This window comes from Notothenia coriiceps, unplaced genomic scaffold (genome assembly GCF_000735185.1).
Source record: "Notothenia coriiceps isolate Sejong01 unplaced genomic scaffold, NC01 NC01_scaffold00007353, whole genome shotgun sequence".
NCBI lineage: Eukaryota > Metazoa > Chordata > Actinopteri > Perciformes > Nototheniidae > Notothenia > Notothenia coriiceps.
The window spans coordinates 49,176-64,743 of record NW_011340054.1 but is presented as its reverse complement, the minus strand read 5'-3'; the positions used below and the strand labels follow the sequence as shown (position 1 = coordinate 64,743).

At 40.3% G+C, this 15,568-nt stretch overlaps 2 protein-coding genes across 2 annotated transcripts in view; one reads left to right on the top strand and one right to left on the bottom strand.

Annotated features, from left to right (window-relative positions):
- The window catches only part of LOC104943992 (ubiquitin-conjugating enzyme E2 D2), a 92,690-nt gene that overhangs the window by 51,698 nt on the left and 25,424 nt on the right, over nucleotides 1-15,568 (top strand). The gene's annotated exons all lie outside the window — the stretch shown is intronic.
- LOC104943993 (serine/threonine-protein phosphatase 2B catalytic subunit alpha isoform-like) overlaps nucleotides 1,983-15,568 on the bottom strand; it is a 21,544-nt gene continuing 7,958 nt past the window's right edge. Inside the window, exons 5-13 of the mRNA XM_010769460.1 lie at nucleotides 13,375-13,514; nucleotides 10,805-10,882; nucleotides 9,245-9,339; nucleotides 8,855-8,980; nucleotides 8,167-8,244; nucleotides 7,926-8,010; nucleotides 6,795-6,892; nucleotides 5,540-5,587; nucleotides 1,983-2,678 (exon numbers count right to left, since the gene is read on the bottom strand). Of these exons, the coding sequence (XP_010767762.1) occupies nucleotides 2,500-2,678; nucleotides 5,540-5,587; nucleotides 6,795-6,892; nucleotides 7,926-8,010; nucleotides 8,167-8,244; nucleotides 8,855-8,980; nucleotides 9,245-9,339; nucleotides 10,805-10,882; nucleotides 13,375-13,514 (927 nt within the window). The 3' untranslated portion in view covers nucleotides 1,983-2,499. The remainder of the gene's footprint in view (nucleotides 2,679-5,539; nucleotides 5,588-6,794; nucleotides 6,893-7,925; nucleotides 8,011-8,166; nucleotides 8,245-8,854; nucleotides 8,981-9,244; nucleotides 9,340-10,804; nucleotides 10,883-13,374; nucleotides 13,515-15,568) is intronic.

Below are 15,568 nucleotides of genomic sequence, written 5' to 3'. Positions count from 1 at the left end.
AAGAAGCACAACAAGATCAACCAAGGAGCAACGTAACATGAAGAGCAACCAGCAGAGTGAGAGAGCTTAAATATTAAGAATAATGTCCATAATAAATAGAATCATAATAATCATAAATATCATCAAATAACAAGAGGAATCATCAAGAGTCATGATCAGAGATTGAGAGTACACTTTTTTTCCTTTCAATTGTGACGGCAACACACCGGCTCTTCTGTTCCAATGTGTCCTGCTGCTTTTTTGCTCGAAAACAGCGAAAACGTTTAACCATGCATCATGCTTTGGGCTGCCTGAATGCCTGTGCCTCTGTATATAGTTGGTCATTCATCATCGCTAGTTTAATATTTGTTTATTCATATTTAATGTAAAAACAACTCCTGTACACCGACAAAGAAGAGAGGAGAGAACGTGGACTTGACACTTTGAATAGAAGCGTACCGTCATTCTGTACAGTGTCGAAAAAGAAAAGAAACATAGGTCGTGAAAAAATAAAAGAACGCAAAATTAATACAAAATTAACATTATGTACAAAATAAATTATTCATTACTCCTCAGTTCATTTATATTAGCCAAAAAAAACAAAACCTACCATAGTGAAACACAGAGCACAAATATAATCTTCACATTATTATCAAAGAACTTAACTGCATGCACTGATGCGTTAATATAAATGCTTTACAAAGACCTTTTCAGACTGCTTCTTGTAACCAGAAGAGTCTGTTTTCCTCTGTTAAATATGATTTCCTGCTCGTCCTAGCAGACAGGATCCCGGGAAGAAAGGAGGATGTAGAAAGAGAATGAATAGAGAATGACTTCACATTTCAACTCCCCCGGGTCATACATAAAGCATCCTACGTCCGCTATACTGCATCTTGCGTCTTGTGACTGTGCATCACTCACATGTGCAATAGAACCTTTTCATGTTACCTATATACACGCAACCGGTGGGGAGAAATACTTCAAATCTGATCCCAGACCCGTTTTCAAGCCTTTCCCGAACTGGCCTGGGACCAGAGGTTGTTTTTTTGGGGTGGGGTGGAAGGGTACGGTGTAGTGCTACAAAAGCAAACGGGAATCTCCTCCGATAAGAAAAAAAGGACGTTTAAGGGCTCAGATTAAACTGCTACTGAGATCCTCTCCACACATCTCTCAGCACCAGAGACACACTTTTTCAAATATGACCGCACGGACATTAACATGTTTAAGCATGTGCACGCACGCAGGCAGGATTTTCCACAACTCTATAAAATCAACCTATCGTAAGTTTGGTTCCACTTCCTGTTTTGGGATGCAAACAGGAAAACAGAAACATACATATCTTTTATGACGCTTTTCCACTGCAGGGCCTCGCTCAGCTTAGTACGGTATGACTAGGCCTTGTTAGGCCAGGCTCACTTTATGCTGCGTTTCCATTACAGTTTAGGAACTGGGGTTGTAACTATAGTAACGCAGTGTAGGCGGAGCCGTGACGTCATCTTCAATGCGAAACACAAAACCAACATCAGCCGTTAGCTGTTAGCACTCAGAGCCACAGCTCCTCATATCTGTTCAGAAACTAGACAAAAGTTAAACAAGTACAAACCACAGACTGTCTGTGTCATGGTGAATACAGTCACTGGTTTATTTATGTCTGTATAGGCCGTTGTTGTGAGTGTGGACGGTCGGAGCATATACTGCGTTAGTTTAGCCGATCTCCATTCAGGAAACACGCATTTTAAAAGGTTTTTCGCCTGCCGTCTTTCTGCAGGCTTGTCAAAGCATTAATTCATGGCTTTTACTATCCGGTATCAGTATGTTGTTACTTCGGCATCATTTTGAAACGTGTATTACAACTAAATCACGGTCAAATATGTTCATTTTGTTGTAGTTGCCAGCGATACTCAGCCCGGTTGTTGGCCCGGAAAGAACCTCGATTTTGGAGAGCCAGAAAAACTGTGAAAAAGTACCCACTAGCCGGAACTACGCCTAGTGGAAACGCAACCAAAAACGGGCCGGGCACAGCACGGCACGGCACGCTTAAACCGCGCTCCGCACTGTAGTGGAAATGCGCCATAAGCGCCCCCTCCTCCGCGTGGAAACACTCCTGACACAACACACAGCTACGTCATGCTGACACTGTCGATCCGTCAGTGGTCACCAACGTACACGGTGCACAGCAGCTGCTCCTGTTCTGCACAGGGAGAGTTTTTGTAGTTCCTTCCGTTGTTGTTGTGCAGGTACATGGGAGTTGTAGTTCTTTAAATAGGGCCGATCAGTCCGGTGAAGAGACTCAGCCTTTTGGTGGTAAAGTCCGGGTCAACCATGCCTTTAGATACAGCTGAGGGCAACGGGAATGGGGTAGTTAATCGTGTGTGTGTGTGTTATCTGTAGCCTATATGGTATACTGTGTGTGTGTGTGTGGTGCTTTTTTATATATGCTTATGTACACATATCTGTAAATTGGGTACCATATCAGAGGTGTTGTATCTGCAGGTGTGTGTCTGTGGGAGAGTGTGTCCATCACTGTATATTGCTGTTGCTGTCGGTCCCGTTGGGCTCTCCAATGTTCAAGCGACCCATCGACAGCCCCACGCTGTTGACGGCTTCGCGGCGCGGAGGCATCCTCTCGTTGATCCGATCCAGACCTTTGGCCTCCTCGAAGCTTCTGATCCGGTGCTGCGGAGAGAAGCCTCGGATGGCTGCGGAGACACAGGCACACACACGCAGACACACACACACATACATTCATGCACATAGAGTTAATTTTTCAACAAGACGTTAAGTAGAATCTTGTGTATCCAAACCCCTGGGACCTTTCAGGGAAATATTCAGAGCACCAAATTGAATGGAAGACTCCAAACCACAGTTTATTCATTTATGTGCAAACATTTCCATTCAGTATGGTTGAATTCACTTTCACTGGAGCACACCAGCAAGGACATTTTAATAGTTTTGATGCTGATTGTGCTCCATAAGTAAAGGGGCATGATGGGTTTGGATGAACAAGGTTGTCTCATATAAACGCACATCTACAGAGTTCTTACACAGATTTCTACACACACCGACATGTGTTCATCTAGGGTCTGAATGCTGAGCTAGGATTAGTTTGACCTCATGGCTCTCAGGGAAGGTGACATTCAAAGCGACTTGGCCACTGACCCTTGGATCAGTAGTCAGAACAAAACTAAATAGAGTTTGACAGTTTTTGGGCTGGCTCTTAAAAATATCAAGTTTATATTGGATTGGCGAACAATAAAAAACAAATAGCCTTGGATGAAGAGATTGATACGGTTAGCTTACCAGGCCATTAGCTTAGCCCCAAGATCGGAAGCCTGGCCTATAGTCTGCCTACAAGCACTACTGAGGCACACAAATGAACACTTAGCATGAGCTTTGTTTGATCCATTTAGACACAAATACAAAGTTGTGGTTTCCCAACTCTATTTTGGAGCTGGACCCAAAGGATGGATTTAAAGTCTGAATATCTCCAGCTCTAGTACTTTAGTTTTAACTTTCTCTTTTCCTTCCTCAAATTGATAGTAGGCTAATGATAAATAACTGGAGAGCCCCTTTAAATGAGACCCACATTTAATCAAATTAAAGTAAATATAAAGCACCATAAAAGTGTCATGCAATTGATTTGCTTAAACAAATTATGAGGTGTAGTTCCAGAGAGCACGAAACGCTTTGGTTAACAAATGCATGCAGGGTACTAACAACTCTTGTGTGCAGAGTACATATAGTTATAATACACTGAACACATATACCATAATCAGGATCTGTTCACAAAAGAACCCGGCTGACCTGTTAAAGGTCTACGGAGCTACGTACAAAACCTGTTATCACCTGACTAACTCAGGTCATGTGATCATTTGTCTAAGTAAGCCATTGGATATTGTCGAAGCCCATTGAAAAGCTGAGTTGTTACCACAGGTAAAGTTTAAAGGACTGGTTTTAAAACTGGTTTTGAAATGTTTCCTTAAAATCCCTCAGTATCAAAAATAAATATGTTTACATTTTTACCTGTCTTTTTTTTTTATATCTATAGATAGTTTTGTTCAGATCTGTAGTGTGTTTGAGATATCATGGAGATGTCTTCCTTCTCTCTGTTATAATGGAACTATAAGGCACTTCGCTTGTGCAGCAACGGCAATGTCTCTTTCCATAAATCATGACTTATTCCTCTTGATAATAGAGAATTGCAGAAGCGAGTCCTAAAATCCGGAAACAACTTAGCATTTTACCACTTCCGGTTTCCTCGTCTCAAATGTTTAGAATTTAGAAGGTCCAATTTTAAGATAAGTCTAAAAGGTTTATGTTTTGTTCTCCGACATAAAATAAGTCAGTAAATACCCCGCTTGTGAATGCCTGAAGCTTCTATATTTCATAAAAACAGCAGATGCTAACAAGTGACTAAAAGAGACTACTAAAAGTTGACACATCCGCCTTTAGCTTAGCAGTGATGATGCGCAGCCATGAGACCGTGATGTAGCTTGATTATAGCCTAGAGTTAGCTTTTTACTTGCCGATTGCATTTACTCTTAAAAAAAGTGGCGTTATTTTGTAGAGATAATCCTGCTGAACAAAACGTGTTAAATATCATAAATGTGTGTTTCTTATTTTCTGCAATACACCAAAATCCAATGGGAAAATATTGTTGCTTTTTATCGAGGAAACCTTTGCGATGCAACATTTCGGGTCGGCCTACAAAAGTACGCCATCACCGCACCACTCTATCCCATTTCATAGGAACTTATTTCTTTATACCAGCCAACCAATGAGCATGAGCCTTTTCTTCTATGAGTACACTTTATTCTGCACAGACATTCGGTTTTAGGGTGTAATTGAGTAGAAAGAAAATACTGCCTTCATGAAACTACTCGAAACAAGGTCTGTAGATTATCTTGATCTTATTACTGGGTCGTGATTTGTGGTGAGAGACATTGCTGTTGCTGACCAAACCAAAAATTAACAGAAAATGGTTTAGCTAACGTGTGTTAGATTTTGCGGTGAACTATCCCTTTAACACTTTGCCTTAATTATTTTCATCATTACAGGTGACTCTTATTCAGAGAAACAGATTGAATCCAAGTTAATATGTTATAGAAATACAGAACCTTTAAAATATAAAGAAAAGACTGTAACACACTGAAGACTATAACAGATGACCTTCACACACACCCACTCCCCCCCACAGCCCCACTCTTCTTGTGTGTTAGTGTAAGAAAAAGTTGGGTGTGATGTGTATTGAATATGTGAATACATGTGTGTGTGTGTGTGTGTGTGTGTGTGTGTGTGTGTGTGTGTGTGTGTGTGTGTGTGTGTGTGTGTGTGTGTGTGTGTGTAGCATGAGAAGAGTATGTGGATGCTTTGTAATGTTGTGGCTTTGGCGTGCGATGTTTTAAGGCTTTGTTGGGATGTGGGTGGAAGAGTTAAGTGCATCATGGGTAAGAAAGATCTATGACCTCATGAACATGGATGGCTGAGAGCGCAGCCATGCTTCACACATGTACGCACACACAACTTACACACACTCAGATTGAAATGAATGGGATTTTACCTTCAGCGTCCTTAACTGTCTCGATGGCTTCAATGGCCTCAATGGTAGCTGAAGGATGGGCGAGGAGAAGAGAAGAGAAAGAAAGAACGATAGAGAGAAGATGGCAGAGGCAAGAGAGAAGACCAAAGAAAGAAGAGACGAAGAGGAAGAAGAAGAAGAGAGGAGTGAAGGCTGAAACATGCTTCTTTTGCAGTTGCGTGTAAATGCAATCATGTCACATGGCTGTGTGTGGCCTTTAAAACATCAGGTAAAGGTTGTCAAAAAAACACTGGCTACTTTGGTTCGTCAAACACTAGACAACAAGACTTGAATCAAGCAGATGATTAAAGTGTCATTCGAGTGATATATCAAAGATAGTTAAAGTATAACTTCTCCTTTTTGAGGAAAGGTACATTATTTTGCCTCGCCCTCTCTTCCTCCCGACATGTACTGTTTAGCTTGCGAGTAACTGCTTTGAATCGAAGGCAAAATAGTGGTTTGTTAAAAGCAACATAGTAGGGAAACAGAAGGGGAGTAATATTCAGAAAAAACCTGATGAATATTAGATTATTAATTATTTAAATACAATTTGTAAATGGTATTACTGGCTGCTACTTCACTACTTGTGTGTGTTGATTTACTTTGATAATGCTGCCACTAATTTCTTAACTTTGGATATGATTACATATTACATTTTGTATTGTATTAATGTGTGCTTGTGGGCAATATGTTAACTATTTATTTAACTTTGCCTTGTTATCTGTTTACGGTCAACACCCTTTGCTAATGGCCCTGCTGTTGGACAAATACAACATTTCTGCTTCTGATTCTGAGAATAAAGTAGAAATCTATCCGTATTTTTTTATGTACAACTGATCATCAATTGAACCTAGTTCCCTATTGATTCATGTTGGTGCAATCTGTGTTGGCATAGGCATATAAGCAACTCATTTCCGGCTTGTGTGAGGCGGGGCCTGTCAGAGGCACCTGGTGTTAGCAATAGCTGGTGTTAGCTCACACATACTTTGCCTGTCTCTCATTTCTTTCTATCTTTTATTCCCACACACACACCCAGCAGGCTGTTAGCATCTTCAGCGCCGGTGAGGTGAGGTGCAGAGAGTGAGCGAGTTAGTGAGACAGAAGGATGAGAGGAGAGCAGCAGAGAATTGTCCAGGGTAGACATTTGAACTGTTTGTGTGTGTAATTGTGTGTGTTTTCTGTTTTTTAAGCTGGATCCAGGGTTGAATGTGTGTGTCTGTGTGTTTTAAACACTTACCGCTCTGCAGGGTTTGTTTTCCCCCAGAGAGCACGCCGCTGGGCAGCATGCCTGTAGGAGTCAGTCCCTTCAGGGTCAACACGTTCTCACTCTCCTCCCTGAGAGGCAGACAGACACAGGGTGTGAGTGTGGTGCAGGTGTGTGTGTGTGTGTGTGTGTGTGTGTGTGTGTGTGTGTGTGTGTGTGTGTGTGGATAGAAAGAGACATTTACAGGATTACAGCATTACACACTTCCCCTCATTGTGCACCTGCAAACACACATGCTTGTGGGTTAAACCGCTGAATATTTATAGTTACAATCTGGGGAATTTTGATTAAAAAAGTTATGGGAAGTACAGGATTTAGGTAACATTAAGCTGTCTTTGGCTCTTTTCTGCTGTAACAATTCACACACACACACACACACACACACACACACACGCACACACACACACACACACACACACACACACACACACACACACACACACACGTGTGGGTTGCAACTGAGCACATTTACTCAAGTACTGAAATTAAATACAATTTTAAATGACATATACTGAACTTCAGTCCCTTTTCTTTTCATGCCACCTTGTATTTATACTCCAATACATCTCAGGGGGAAATGTGTAATGGACTACATTGATCTGACTGAGTAACTATGGTATTTACGTCTTTGCACACAATTTACAAGCACAAAACCTTTATGACACACTACAGGAATGGGAAAACCCCAAAAAGCACAATAGGGCCCCTTTAAATTACTTTCCAAATTAAAATATTGCACAAAACATATTAATAGTTGACTAATAAGAGTCGTTTTAAAAAAAAAAATAATAATAATTTAAATATGAAACTTACATTTCAAGTTCTTAAATGGGAAGATTTGCTGCTATTTTTTTTTTTTTACCTATTTTTCTCAATATTTTCCGAACAGAGCAAACCAAACAACCAATACATGAATGTAGAAAACGATCAGCAGATTAATCCACAATAAAAATAATCATAAAACATTAGTTTGAGATAAGCGTCACCTAATTTGATTTCACCACTCGAGTCCAGTTACTGAACCTTTAACTTTAGGAAAGGATCTAAATGCTTCCCCCCACCCCCTGCAACACATACAGTAAGAACAGGCAGAGCTCAACCCACCGTAGAACAGAGAACATTTTAGCCATCTTCCCGATGGCTCGGATCTTGTTTTTGATCACCTCTTTCCTGGCTGCTGCTGCACTGGCTGCAAAGAGTCAAAAACCAACTCATTAAGATCATTTTTCCATCACAAAAGAAAAATTCCCAAAATATATTTGCAATTCGCGAAATATGTTTTAGTTATGTTTTTTTTCACACTGACTGGTTTGAATCACTTTGCTTTAATGTCAGTGTTTCTTACCATCGAAGATCTCCTCTCCGTCGTTCATGAGTTCGTCATCGGAGCAGATACTTAGGACGTTGACCAGCATTTCAGTCACTGCAGGACACACACAAAGAGAAACACACACACACTTTACCACTGCATACTGTAGTTGCAAGCTGTTGGCATAGGTGTCATGAGATGTAGCATTCCCTATCTGTCTCCCTCTCCCCTCATTTCCTGTCATTTCTCTACAGTCTATAAAAACTTAAAATTCCTCAAATCTGGTTGCCCAAGACCCCCTAATCCTATAAGTAGGGGTTGTACACCATTTTAAGCTGATATAATTGCTATTTTTAGAGAATATTATGGTGGTACTAGAACCATAGTACATAAACATGCCATTAAAACTAAGCCTTTATAGAAATCCTTCAACCTTTTTTTTTTACTTTAACTGTGCAATTAACTATAAAGAGATGAATTAATAAGAGCAAGAAATCCATTAGTTTAAATTTTAAATAAGCTAAATATTTAAATCCTTCATTTTTGTGTGTTAGGTTTAAAGGCCAATGTACAGGCAAAACAGGCCTAACCTTAGTGAACGACTGGATTCTCCAAACCATAAGTAATGTTGCTTTAAAGTAAATCACTGACCGTATGATGTTTTAATAATAGCGCACTGTATGTGGAAAAGTCTAAATAAGGAATATGTGCGTGCTTGTGATACCCTTCTCTCCCACGAAAGGCAGCGACCAGGTGAAGACGTCCATGAAGTTGGGCAGCCAGTAGGGGTGAGGAGAGCAGTTGAACTGACGGATATTCATCACGTTGTTCTCATACTTCAGCACCGCCGCTAGACACACACACACACACACACACACACACACACACACACACACACACACACACACACACACACACACACACACACACACACACACACACACACACACACACACACACACACACACACACACACACACACAAATATTTTCCTTCAAGCTCCCCAACAGACGTTTTTAATAGTTAATTGGATGCAGACTAACACTCTGTTGAGTCTAAAATAATTGTTCCGCTTCAGTTTCTGTGTGTGTATTTGTGCATATGCGTGTCAGACCTTTGTTGTTGTAGACATCCAGGTAGTTTGGAGCAGAGAAGATTGTGATGAGAGCGGGGAAACCTGTAGTCTGACTCTTCCTGTACATACGATACCTAAGGACAGAGAGACAAACACACCGCCCACGTTATAGCTGCTGAAATAAAATAAACATGTTGCTGAGGATAAAAAAACTGAGGATTCGCTTCAGACCAGACAGAGACTGGTTTACGGCGAGACAGCCACGCATTTAAAACTAAATGAAGGAAAGCTGGGTGGGCAAAATGACAGGGTAAAGCAAAGCTGAGGGACAGTCAGTGAAGCTTACAGCTCAAAGCAGACATTTTCAATTAGGCCCAGATATAGTGACTTAGTCATATCTAAAAAAAAAAAGTGTGGGTTCACATACTTTGTATGCATACAAAGAAGCTCATATTTGATTTGTACCCACAAACAAAGCACACAGGCTTCCTCCCTTGAGGCCAATCTAATTACCAAACTCATCAGTAATCAAGAATGTTGGTTATTATACACAAATACAAAGTAGCTGGAAGCAGATCTTTTATTATAGCAATTTACCTATTGCCTTTTATTATGGTGTTTCAGTGTCCTACTTGGTCTTGATAAAGATGTTAATTCTGTTTAACCGGTATTTAAACAAATTACAATAATCAATCCGTGACTACCCTAAAATGCACACAATTATTACACAATTATTCAAAAAATGTGACAATATTGAGGAGTTCTCTGGACATACTCAACACTTAAAATGAAATATGGAATTGTATGCATTATCCATCCAAACAGCTTTAAAGCAGTAATATTTATTTTGGAATAAGGGCTTATACTGTTATTTTTTTATATGGAAACCTAATTAATGTCATAAGCACATGGCTTGTTCTAATTTAGATCTTAATTCCACTCACAACATTTGTCCACAGCAGGCCACTGTACACTGTGTCTGATGAACCAATCAAATCAAGACAAAGTAATTGCTCTAAATCAACCAGTCTCCTGATTGGCTGCCTGCATAGAATTGACATTTTTCTTTGGCTGTGATCCAGTATGTATATTATGTTACAGGTAAATGAATCTCACAGAGAGACACCAACGTCTGCAGGAAAGTCATTGTGTCATCTCGTTGTCTGAGGCGTTTCTTTGTCCACAAGAAGCGAGAAGTGTTATTAGTATGCATACTGTTACAAGTGTACACTTTGTTTTGTCACTTTTTCTGTGGGAACACATAATGTACTTGCTTGGATTTAGTTGTGTCTCTACACGGCTGCTCATTTCATTGTATGAAGTCATTCAGTTGTCTAAAAGTGATAGGCTTAGATCTGTGGGTCAGTGTGCTTCATTTACACCTGTGGGGCAAACCTTACATTCTGTTTCTGTGAGCTGTTCATGTGGTGCTCTCCTTCATACATACTCTAAAAATGCTAATGACACATTTTAAGGGTGAATTTAAGTTTAAAGTGCCAAGCAGTAACACCTAGGAACATGAAATGTCAAGGTAAGCCCTTTAAATTAAGTGGTGCTCTCTTTTAAGCCAAGGAAAGGACTGACAGTCCGTCAGCTTACCCAGCATCCTGTGCTTCATGCGCTCTGATGATTGACAGCAGGTTGTTGGTCTGTAGGAACTCACACACTGCCGGGTAACTGTGGACAGAACGAGACACAGAGAGAGAAAGTGAGAGCAAATAAGAGCATCTGAAGTGGAGTGAAGGTGGAAGAAGTACACAGGTCTTTAGCTTAGAGTCAGGTTAGAAATACTGCAGTACAGTTAAAGTCCTATTTAAAACCTTATTTAAGTGAAAGCATACAAGTCTTAGCCTCAACATTACTCAAAATACCAAAAGTGAAAGTACTTGTTATAATGAATAGCCCATTTACAAACATATTATTATAATCATGATTTATTGGTTATTGGCATGACAACGCACGTGACAATGCGCCCAAAACACTTCCTTTAGGAGAAACAAGCTGCCGTTTCAAAAATATTACAAATGGAAGGGTTTTGGAACGTTGTAGCACTTTGGCACTTGTCGGCTGCCGTAAGTAGTGGAGTAAAAAGTAAACCCTTGCCCATTGAGATCTAGTGACCTAGAAGTAAAAAGTAGCAGAGAAACAAGAAGTCATTTTTAATGGCACATTTGCTAAGGGATAGTTGGACATTGGTAATGTTCAGCCTTTGCAAAATATGTACGGAAGTAAAAATACGGAAAACAAGTTTGCAATATTTTGACAGAACGTATTTATCCATCTCAAGATATAAAAAATATACGTCTAGGGCCTCCGACCTCCGTATAGTTCACTTGGTAGAACTTGCAGCCCATTTACACCATTACGCTTGCTCCAGCCTGGGACCCTTTGCAGTGTGTAATTTTTTCTGTCTCGCACTTCTCACACAATTTTCTACAACAAAGCACAAAAAAACATCTACTGTGCACTTCAATACTGATAAAGTGAATCTCAATCAATTCACAGAGCGAGATATACATACAAATATCTAGTAAAAATCACCTTACACAGCCAAAATGTCATGTGTTAATATATGAACACTGGGGTAAACCACTAAACAGATGGAAGTATTTAAAGTTCAGCAGTGGGAGATGAGTGGGCCTCTTGCATGCTAAGGTCATGTCTAAGTGTGAGCAGCAGGGGGCATCAGAGCACGAGGCAGGCCTGAGCTCATGGCCCCTGGGTGCTGGGGGGGCAGAGTGTACAGGAGTCGGTCAATTGATGCTGTGTCTGCTAAACATAGAAAACCACTGACAGACAACATGTCATAACACTCAGTCTCGCACACACTCTCAAACACTCTGCACATCAACACTTCCAACTGCTCTCAGCTCTGCGTCTTTGCATTCCTCCATTTTTATTTATTTATTTCCATCTTTCATCTTTCTCCACTACCACCACCACCTCCACCCTTTCTGTGTTACTCTCCCTCTTCCTCTCACTGTATCTTAATATCACTCCATATCTGGCAGTAGTAGCCAGTCGTCATAGCAACAGAACTGTGCAGTCTCCCTGGGGATTATGGGATATCGTTTCATGAAACCCAAAAAAAAAAATGGCAGAGATCTCCTGTCTCTTGTTCACATCCCAGTGATTGTTATTGGATCTGTGGAGTTACCGTCTCTTTTCTCATCAACATCACACAGCAATACACTGAAGTCCATCAAACTTATTAGGTCCACATCTCCCAGCAACAACTGATGCCAACAGGGAGGATCCTGCTGTATTTTTACTTGAAAATGTTATTTTTATACCTGCTAAAGTGTTTTTTTTATATATTTCCAGTGTCATTATAATTTTTCATGATCCAATTGATCAAAGTGTAAACAAAAAGTAAACTACTCCTGTAGATAACAGAGATGTCTTGATGAGTTTTTGAACCTGGACTTTTTTTTATATTTGTGCTTGCTGGTTTCTTTCATATAAGCTCACTCACTATATTTAATTTGTTCTGATCCCATTATTTACAGATTCTGCATTCATATGCAAATGTCTCTTTAAAGTCATTAAGAAATACCATGTCTGTGAGTAACATCAAGTTTGTTGAAAGAAAAGACGCAGAGCTGAGATTGATCGTAAATCTAAACAAATGTTGTCTGTTAGTACTAGATTTTAGTTTGAAATATATTGTAGTTATTCTTTGATTCCTTTTAACCTGTTGACATTTCTTGCAAATTTGTGGTTTGCCTCTTCGTATGAAATCTTCCAGCATTTGACCTGGCTTCACAGGAAGCTATAGGCATGTTGAAGAAACGCCAACTAATATATATTGATCAAAGTAAAAATGGCAAATCAGGTGTGAGTTCTTAGTATTTGTAATTGTCTTATGTAAATCCTCTGATCAATACAAATAAATGATAAAAGAAAGTCACACAACGCTAATGCAAACAAAAGGTGCCCAGATCATTAAAAGAATTGAATGAGCCAGCATGAGCACATTCGAGGATCAGTCTTACTTCTGGCTGCACGTTCCAGCTGCTAATTTCAATAGATGTTGCATTCATTCTGGCTTGTTTGGCTATCAGATTCGTTCCCATCTCTGAGTTTTACAAGCACAGGGATCCATTCTCTAAACTCTTATGACACGTTTCCTTTTGTTGGTCCTTGTGAGGAGTAATTGTGTCCTGTACCTGTAGAAATAGGAGCAGCCTCTCACTGTGTTGTGGCCAAAGTACTCCTGGGTCTTCTCGTTGCCAAAGTCTTCCAGGGGGTCGGCCCACAGCAGGTCGCACATGGGCCCAAACGCCGGGGGCTCCTTGAATCGGTCCAACTAGGACATACAAGGAACACACACACACACACACACATACGGAGACACACACAAATATAAGCTTACACAAAAGCTCCACAAATAAAAATACATTGACCCAGAAAAGAACGTAACATTTTCAAAAGTTTGCACACAAATGTACCAGCACACATCGGATACATTTAGAAGAGAAAGGAAAGCAAACACACACAAACAATACTGTCAGAGCAGAGCATCTCCATGGCAACCCTCACCACATAGGAGGGAGAAGATGTCACACCAGCAGATTCACCATGGAAACACTGCCATTAGATGAGGAGGTGTGTGTCCTCATGTGTGTGTATTTGTGTTCAGTTTTACTGTGAACTGTATAAGTGCAGCTGTACTGTATCCATTGGTTTCCTATGGGTTCCCTGCATTGACAGTACATGTGGTTTATGGAGATCTGTTGGTGTGTGTGTGTGTGTGTGTGTGTGTGTGTGTGTGTGTGTGTGTGTGTGTGTGTGTGTGTGTGTGAGCGCTCCAAGGTGTGTTTGAGTGCTGCACATAAGTCAATTATATCTTCGTTAACGTTATTATTTTCCAAGCAATAAGGGGAGTGATAAATGTAGCTTCTGTGTATAAAGCAGTTAAAACCGAGGCAATAAAAGTGATAAAAAATGTTTTAAATTCTGGCAGGCAAACTGTGTCACAGTAACAAAAGTTGTAATGCTTTCATATTAAGCCCTGTTTTATGGTGGCCGACAGGGGCAAACACGCTACTACGGCCCAAAACACTTACATTAGGAAAAATGTGCTACGGTTTTAAAAACGATGCAAATATAAAAACACAAATGTGCCGAAACACATGCATATGCAGAAACATCTTACCAACTTGACCAACACACGTGCAGCATTTATAAAAACGGCAAGTTGATGAAACATGCGTACGGTTTACTGAAAGCACAATATAAACAAAACGCGGCAAAGACTAAATGTTGCGAATAAAAAAAGCTGCAAGAATCTCAAAACACGACGGAAACGAGGGGCTACTAAAAAGTGATGTACACAACTGGGACCAGGGGCCTCATGTATAACGTCTTGCGTAGGATTGACGTGGGAAAGTTGCTTACGTAGTAGAAATCCGAAAAATAGGTCCATAAATTTTCCGACACTTTCCGATTCACCAAACATTGCATACCGGCGAGGAAAGTGCGTATGGCACTTCCTACGCCGGTTTCCCTTTATAAATCACAACCGACTCGAAATGCGGTGCAGCTTTTGCGGGCTTCACGTAACGCCCATATTTGCCTATACATAGTCAAAGAAACGCCCTTTCATTCATTAATTTTGACTGACTGCATGGAGAAGATCGCAGGAAATGACGACAGAACAGCTAAAAAAAACATCTCACACCGTGTCAGATTTTGGTTATTTTGGGGAGGTCGAGATAAATGATATTGTTTGGTGGATGCAGTTTGAACCAGAGTAGCAGCATGGAGGTCGGATCGTCACCAAAATAAATAAGTGGTCCGAAAAAGGTTAATGACAAAAAAAATACAAGCCTTCCTCAGGCAGTGTGTTTGTACCGGGGACAGGAGACCCCCCCTTGATGAGAAACTGTAAGAAATGATCGGGGAATCCCTCCGGAGTGGAGTCATGACGACTGGATCTGAATTATGTTTTTGTATTTGGTGGTTTGTGTTCCAGCTTTTGATCAGCAACTATATATCCATAATCCACCAGTTAAAGGAAATACAACTAATGTGTTGTGTTATATCAGCTGTACAATTTACCACATCTGGTGTTCTTAGTTTCCATACCTCCTGTGTTTTACGAGCGACTTATCAAGTCTTGGCAAACGGCATAAAACACGATTAAACATGATAGTATATAAAACCATGCTCGTATCTATACAACCTATAAAAATGCAAAACAGCGTCAGTTTAAAGTAATTATATCGTTCTGTTTTTTCCTAACAAGAGAACATAATCGAGGGGTGATCAATAACATTTCCGTATTTATTTATTTCTCCAAGTTATGTTTTTGTGTGCACTGAGGAGTCTCAAACAGGCGTTTGTTAAATCATTTTAAGA